General features: G+C 39.4%; 1 protein-coding gene across 1 annotated transcript; it reads left to right on the top strand.

Annotated features, from left to right (window-relative positions):
- The first annotated feature begins 2,097 nt into the window (after positions 1–2,097).
- On the top strand, positions 2,098–3,558 carry LOC146624301 (mesenteric estrogen-dependent adipogenesis protein-like). The gene is made up of 5 exons (XM_085363843.1): positions 2,098–2,381; positions 2,488–2,624; positions 2,868–2,983; positions 3,066–3,233; positions 3,339–3,558. The coding sequence occupies exons 1-5, from the start codon at positions 2,182–2,184 to the stop codon at positions 3,351–3,353; spliced, it is 636 nt and encodes a 211-aa protein (XP_085219969.1). The 5' UTR covers positions 2,098–2,181; the 3' UTR covers positions 3,354–3,558.
- Positions 3,559–8,060: the final 4,502 nt, after the last annotated feature.

The following is an 8,060-nucleotide window of genomic DNA, read 5'->3' on the forward strand; positions in this document are numbered from 1 at the left end:
ATTAATTAGTCGTTGTCAATTGTTGATTTGTCCTGTTGTATGATAAATTATGATGGCTGTCTGGTGGCTGTGTGTGTGTTTTATGTTAATGTACAATCCTTCGCCCAGGGCGCCAAACAGGCTAGGACCGCCACTGGGTGTTAGTGTGCAGCAAAGGCTTGTATGTGACTAGCTTCAAGTGTTTATAGCTTCTTTCTCAGTTCAATAGTCCACCTGAGGTTAATTTCAAACAGAACAAATGCTGTTTTACATGCCTTCGTGCATTTATAGAGGTCAACATAAGTAACAGCTCTGTGACATCCCTCATTCTCACCTGTATTAGTTATGTACAGTATTGTGCAAAGGTTTTGGGCCACTGTCTCTTTATATTTTGCAAAGAAAATGGGAAAATAGCGCAGTGGTTTATCGAAACATGTGCCAGCATACATGGAAATAAGATACTATATGAAAAAAAAATGGGCCTTGAAACACAACATTTTGTATAATCACCTTTATTCTTCAGCACAGGCTGAACTGTCTTAGCCAAGCTTTCTTGTAATTTCTTTAATTAGCCTTCAGGAATAGTTCTGCAGGTTTCTTAAAGTACATTCAAAACTCTACTACGAATGTTGGATGCCTTTTGTTGTGTTATCTGTCCAGATGATCCCACACTGCTTCAATAATGTTGAGGTCCAGGCTCTGGGGAGGCCAATCCATGACTGGCACTGTTAAAGTTTCTCTATCCCGGTATGCTTTTACTGCATTGGCAGTGTGTTTGGGATCATTGTCATGGTGAAAAAATGACCTTGTTGCCATTCAGATGCTTCCCAGCTGGTACTACCTGGTAGATCAAAATCTGATGACACAGAGCAAAGGGCCCAGGTCAGCCCAAAACCATGATAGAGCCTCCTCTGTGTTTTACAGATGATTGTAGAGTCTTACAGTTTACCTCTCTTCAGTTTAGATCTCTTCAATACGTGTTGATGACGGTTTGATCCAAAAATGTTAAATGTCAAGTTTAATCACTTCATAAGACCTTTTGCCTCTGGTTTGCAGTCTAGTTCTTGTGTAATTTGGCACACCTTTCTCACTGTTTCACTTCCTTAAGAATGGCTTTTTGACAGGACACCAAACTGAGATATGCCAAGTTTGCAGCTAATAGCTCTTAAGCAGTCACATTGTCAAACTATGTTATGTTTAGAATTTTTCATACATTCAACTCAATACATCGGGAATAGACACCTGAGACAAAGTGTCAAAAGATACCAATTAAAAGTTGCCATTTTTTGTGCTTTAACAATCTCCTTATAACCATAAAGCCCAGAGGAGGACTGCTCGAGAGGACTCTTTAAAAAATGACATTAAGAAATAAAGAGTTAAAATAAAATAAATTAACGAACGTCTGGCTCCTTGGAAGCAAATTAAAAGCAAATGATGAGTGGCTCCAGACTGTTGCACAGTACCTTAGATAGGAGGGTTAGATTTGTGTCACCGTCAGTTGGTCAACGCCACCTTTTCTGGGAAGACGAGCTTATATCTAATTTCTGCTTGTGACTCACATTGTCAGAGGCTTAGTCTCTTTTATGTGTGTGAGCAGGTCAGCTGATAAAGTTTGGCTTTGAAATGATCTCATATCAAGCAAAATTAAAGAGAAGAGGCGTTCCTTCAAAATAATAGCATTTGTGGAAGAGGGAAGTTTCTGCTGTTTTCTTGTTCTTTATGTATTTATTTACATAAATGTAATGTGATTTAATGTATAAATTAATGACATTTGCATAACATTACATTTTAATTTAATTTAGGTTTTAATATATTGACTTGTGTGTGCTCAAATGGATTATTGCATCGATATAAATGAGGAAAAAGCGGTTCTTTCCTTTTGAAAAGGTAGCACAGTTTGAGGTTTTTTTAAAAAAACAAAAAAAACATTTCTTATTTCTCCATTTCATCAACTAACAACTGCAGCTATGGATCACCACCAAAACGTGGTAACTAAAGGCTTTTATTCTGGCTCAAAGGGAGCGGAAATCATATTAGTTTGTCTCTTCAAACTTGGTGGTCGGTGGGCGTTACTAAAGGCTCAGAAGTCCATCAACTAGACCACATTACACCATTTTGCTGTTTGCCAACCCTATACAGAAGAAGAAGAAGAACTAGACCATATAAACGTCGGCAGGAGGTGAGAGAAGAAAACGTGACAGCATGCCGGTAAACAAGCAGTCGGGCAGCAGGATGAGAGTGACAGAAGTGGAGGAGTTTGTGAGAAATCCACCGCCAGGTTTCTCTGTGGAGACTCTCGGATCGGGTTACCGAGTCCGCTGCAACGAGGAGAAGAGCCTGGTGCTCATCGACGACTTCCAGTCCTGCGGGAAGAAGATCGTTTTCCACAACTCGCTGGGAAGGTGAGAAAAGACAGAAATGCACACCCAAATGTATATTCGTTTATTTATGCGTTCATATGCACAAGCAATGAATATGAAACTCTTTCTGTTTTGCTTTTGGCCACAGAAAAGTGAAAATGCACAACTTGTGGGAATACAGCAGCACGAGGAAGAGTCTGCTGTCCAAGGAGATCTATCTGCTGATTTCAGCCTGCAAAGAACAATCCTCAGTGAGCAACAAAAAGGCAGCCAGAGAACTCAGCGGTAAGTGTTTCCCTACACACAAGCTGTCATCTAACAGTAATTACACACAGTACAAAGAGCTGACAGTGGTGAAAACAACTCCGTATGTTACAGCTGTGGGCTGCTCGCTGGCACAGCTGACTCATGCAGGCCTCCAGATTTGGGTGGAGTTCACATTACAGTGAAAGCTTGCTTCTTACACCATGTTTCTGCGCAAACTCTCTCCTTTTCTGACTTTTTTACTCTTTCCTCATGAACTTTCAGTGGTGAAGCAGTATGTGGTGTGCATCGATGGCAACGAGCCGTTCACCAAGTGGCAGCTGGAGAGAGGCATGGATGGGACCATCTCTTCTGTTGCTGGAGAAAGCTACAGAGTGGATGTGAGCAGGACTTCATGGTGCTTCTGTTGCATGAGCCTCTTTTATTCAGAATCACTATATGTTACCTTTCCCTTCATTTCAGATTGACCTGACTGAAGAAATGGAGAGCTGGGCAGCAAAAAACCTCATATCTGACGACCTCATGAAGGTCAAGCCCGTGTGGAGAGACGCCTCCTTCACCCTCAAATATTATTCTGATGCTCTGTTTGACTTTCCACACTGGCTTGGCTTCAGCAAAAGAACATTTAAGGTGCGTCTCTAATTGTTCTTATCAGATCTTAAACTAAATCCATGTTTTTGAGTCTCTTTAGGTTTTTGTCTAACTTTGCTTTTCTTGCATCTGTTCTTATTACAGTTGAGAATGACATGAGCCAGCTGAGGATGAAGAACGATACGAAGTTGAGTTTAACTGTTCACTTTAACCGGAGCTTGTTTTTGCATCTTCAGTAAAATAGATGAATGGTTAAAATATCATCCTGCCAGACCGACGGCTTTCCTACCTCTAGATTTTTTAGGATCTGAGTCCAGATTTTCTGTCTGTTCAGTGGGTGGAAACTACTGACAAGGACTGAAAAAGACTTTCTGAATGTCATAAAGATTGTTTTAACACAATATGTGTATAAAACTTCTTTTGTGTGCCTGTAAATATTAATTTTTTACACGATTTTTAACTACTGTATGTACTGTAAGAAGGGTTTAAAGTAGTCAAATCTGTGCTGCTGCAAAATGAAATGCTCGTACTTTTGCACTAAAAAAAGATATTTGTTCATGACAATTGCTTGTTTGTTTTTCTTTAAAAAAGCAATAAATGCTTTAATGCTTTAAACTCATAATTGACTACAGAAGACACAAGACAGAAATCCAACCACTAATCATCAGCGACGACTGTGTGGAGAGGGTGGCAGACTTCCGCTTCTTGGGAGTCAGCATAGAGGGAAACCTATCCTGGAGTGTGAATACCTCTGAGCTACTGAAAAAGACACAACAGAGACTGTACTTTCTGAGAGTGCTTAGGAAGAACAACATCACACAGAGACTGCTGGTGTCTTTCTACAGAGCCTCCATCGAAAGCATACTAACGTACTGCATAGGCATATGGTACGCTAGCTGCACAGTGGCTCAGAGGAAAGCACTCCAGGGAGTAATCAACGCTGCCCAAAGGACAATCGGCTGCCCTCTCCTCAAACTGAAAGACCTACACAGTTCCCGCTGCCTCAAAAGAGCCCATAACATCATAAAGGACACCTCACACCCTGGTCACTCCATGTTCGAACTGCTGCCTTCAGGTAAACGGTATAGAACAACATACACAAGGACTAACAGACTCAAACACAGTTTCTACCCAATTGCAATATCATGTCTCAATGCTACTAAAAGTAGATGACTCTCATTGCCCCTGTTGTCATTTGTGCCCTTGATGTTGGAATGCTTTCAGACATGTTTTGTTGGATGCGCTAACAAATTGATTGAGTGATTGATTGTTTGAGTGATATATCAACTAGGTCGTATGTTGAGTGTCTGTATGGGGCCTTAGGCCTGGATTGCTTGGGTGTATCTACGGTATGAGAATACTGTATTTTATATGTATTTCTATCTTTTATATCCTATCATTATAGTTTTTAAGTATTTAATTATAGTTTTTAAGTATTTATCTTTTGTGATGTTGCACTGACCAGAGACATCTTTCAATTTCATTGTACCTGTGACAATGACAATAAAGAATATTCATTCATATTCATTCATTCATTCATATTCATTCATTCATTCATTAATAGCAAAAAATCTCGTATTTCAGTGCATAATGAAGAATTCCCTTTGGGTCTGTATTTTATGGTTCGGGTCTATGAACAATGATATTCCAGGTAATGGTGTGCTTCTTGTGACAATGGGACCCAAACGAAATGTAGTTGTATTTTACATTTTTTTGGCAGAGAGTTGACGTAAACAGGAATGTGTTTGATGTGTTATTTTAATGTTGTAAGACTCAGAGTTATTGCTTTGTCTCTAAAGCTCTCTGGCGACAGTCAGTTGCTTTTTCCACCGCAAAAGTAGCATTTTGATCTCTAAAAACACAAATTCTCTCTCTAGCGGGAAAGCATTTTCTAATCACCCCCTCTAATATCAGTACAACATGTCTAAAAAAATTTAGACTGCATCTATTTTGACCTGACTCCAACGCGATCGTAAGTGTTGCAGCTTTACATTAGTAAATTCTTCCGACATCCACCTGAACTTATTGTTCTGCCATGTTGGACCTGCGATATCAACATTATAGGAGGGGCTCAGGTTTTTGCTGAAGACTGTAAAAAAGTTGTACAACTAATTTCACCTAAAGCATGATAAGGTAGCAACAGGATGAGTGAGAGGTCCAGGTCAGAGGGGCTAGTTTGTGAAAGTGAGGCCCAGGAGGCACCGATCAGCTACAGCAGCTTATGAAACAAAGCTACGATTAAGGCTTCAATTGATCTCCACCCATCATTCCTGAATAGGGGAAAACTACCCTTAGAGATAAAACTCTTTGTATCAGGTTGTAAACATGTGCGATAAGGTTGTTTAGTTCAATGCAATTTTAATTATGTCACTAAATCACAACAACAGTCGTAGATATATTGGTTTACATATTGCCAGATTAAAGATGTAGATCTAAACAATGTGGTGACCCCTGGTAAATAAAGGAGCAGCCAAAAATAGACAATTGAGGCTTTTGAGATGGGAGCCTATGGGTATTGACTCCACTCCAGGAACTACAGGTTTTTGCACTTATTTGCTGGCTTTGCTTTTCAGCAACAGATTGTAGTAACATAGTTGTCTTGTCTATCGTTTTGAAATAACTTCTCTAACCTTTTTACATATGAATATATTGTGTGTCCACACACCTTTGGACATATAATGTAAGCACCACTAAATTCAGAAGCAGGTGTGATTTTGTTCTTCTCAGAAACATACTATGATCTACAAGCAGAGAGCAAACGCTGCTCTCATCTGTTTGCCTTTATATCATAAATTAAATTCTCTGTGTGGGTGTGCAATGTTTACACTGTCCTTTACATTCATTTATGAATCAGACATGACATTAATACTAAGAAAGTGTGATAAGCATCCATGCAAATGCGACCAGAACAAGCGTAAACACAAGCTGTTATTAGTACATTTTGAGGTCACCTGCGACAAGAGCCTAGGAAACAATCACAGATCATTTACAGACAGCAGAGCTGAAATGGCTGTGACAGCAACAAAGCACGCAGATTTCTGAGTGCCTGAAACTTTTTAAGTGTTTGAGGAACAAAGATGAGAAGGAAAGTCAGGAAATGCTGACAACACTCTCTTAATACAGTGCAGTAAACAATAAAGCACGTTTGACAAAGTCGGTCTCGTGTAATAAACACATACTTCACAAGACGCGTTATTTATGTTTTTTGTCTTATAGTTTCCTTCAGTACACTCATTTATTTATTTATTTTAAATAAAACAAAAACAAAAAGACAGCAGGGATATTATACCATCAGAGATGAGCATATCTCTGTATGGTTGACGCTGTACTTCAGAGAATTTCACAAACCTTTTTCCGTGTTTGCCTTTGCTACTCAGAGACACACAGGAACCGTGGGAACAGAGCAGGAAATGGCATTCAGTAAAAGGACGGCCAAGGAGGAACGGTGACTGGCAGTAGTTGGAAAATGATTAATGACGGAAGTGTGTAAAAGTATGAATTTAGCTAAAGTAGTGCAAATGTTGTTCGCTTATCCCCAACAATACGTGCACTGTAGCCTGTGATATGTACTCAAACCAATTGGTCACCAGGTCACTTGATCCATAGCCTTTAAAAAGAGGTTATGAAGGGAGTAGCACCATTTAGGGGTCTTATCAGTGATTATTTAGATGCAATTAGTTGCAATCATTTAACAAAATATACATTTCTTGCTTGTGAAACATGAGATCTGTTGGCTTTTCTGTCTACATGATAGAAAATGTTCGGGCAAATGAAATAAAGTGTAGATGACAGGCTGATTTTTTCCCCTATTTTTTGTCTTTTCATTCAAGATTGAGCCATTATCCATCCATTCCCTCTATTTATCCTCATTAGGCTTGCAGGGGACGGGGCTGGAGCCTATCCCAGCTACTACAGGGCAATACTGGACAGGTGTTACTCTCATGTCTGCCTCTGTGACGCAGAAAGCAGACATGAGCCATTAGGTGAGTTAGAAATATTAGAGATAACTTTGTGTCTGCTGCAGTGTACCTGTGAAAACTCATGTAATGGATGATGTGTGGAACATCAGGTATTATTGTCATACTGTAACTATTCACTGTTCGTTACAGATGAATTTGATAACTATGCCTGCTGTCTCAGAGACTTCACATTTTCTGCATGATGATGGAGAGTCCTTATTTCTTCTACCAGCACTGTATGTGCTGTATGTGTTTATTTTTTGCTTTTATGAAGAATTATAACATTTTTGTGTGTTTCTTGTCTCTGATCACATATTTTTACTTTGATTTTGGTGTTTCTTTTTCCATTTCCTCTTTTATTAGATTTCATTTATAAATGGTAAATGGCCTGCATTTGTATAGCGCTTTTCTAGTCCATAGGACCCCAAAGCGCTTTACACTACATTCAGTCATTCACCCATTCACACATTCACACACTGGCGATGGCAAGCTACATTGTAGCCACAGCTGCCCTGGGGCGCACTGACATAAGTGTATAAGCCTCTGGAGTGTTAAAGTCTCTCCTACAGAACAACATTTGATCATTTAATGCACTGAACTAACTGAGCTCTCACTTTGCTGGGTAAATGTTTTGTCTACAGAATGCAATGGAAAACATAAAAAATAATGAAAACCTATTTCCAAAACACTGCTGTCAGATATTCTGATTTTTTTTAATGAACAGTTTAATACAAATAATCAGTTAACAGCAATAAAAAGAGATGAACCAATGTCTGCTTCCTTTCAAACAGAGACAAAAAAATCACTTGCCAAAATTGCTTTAAACTCCTGAATTTATCAAGATCAAGTGAGTGCTTTGATCCAGTCTGCCTCACACTGTCCCCCAGTGGGTGCATTTGACCCCAGC

Source organism: Diplotaxodon limnothrissa, linkage group LG10, assembly GCF_057381915.1.
Source record: "Diplotaxodon limnothrissa isolate DT_005_m linkage group LG10, D_limnothrissa_male_GT1.1, whole genome shotgun sequence".
NCBI classification, from domain to species: Eukaryota; Metazoa; Chordata; class Actinopteri; order Cichliformes; family Cichlidae; genus Diplotaxodon; species Diplotaxodon limnothrissa.

What these genes read in the sequence shown, in the direction of transcription:
- LOC146624301 (XM_085363843.1), top strand. Translation starts at nt 2,182, where the DNA reads ATGCCGGTAAACAAGCAGTCGGGCAGCAGGATGAGAGTGACAGAAGTG. An exon ending in GGCAGCCAGAGAACTCAGCG is followed by an intron (nt 2,625 to 2,867) that starts GTAAGTGTTTCC and finishes ATGAACTTTCAG; the next exon opens with TGGTGAAGCAGTATGTGGTG. An exon ending in GAGAAAGCTACAGAGTGGAT is followed by an intron (nt 2,984 to 3,065) that starts GTGAGCAGGACT and finishes CCTTCATTTCAG; the next exon opens with ATTGACCTGACTGAAGAAAT.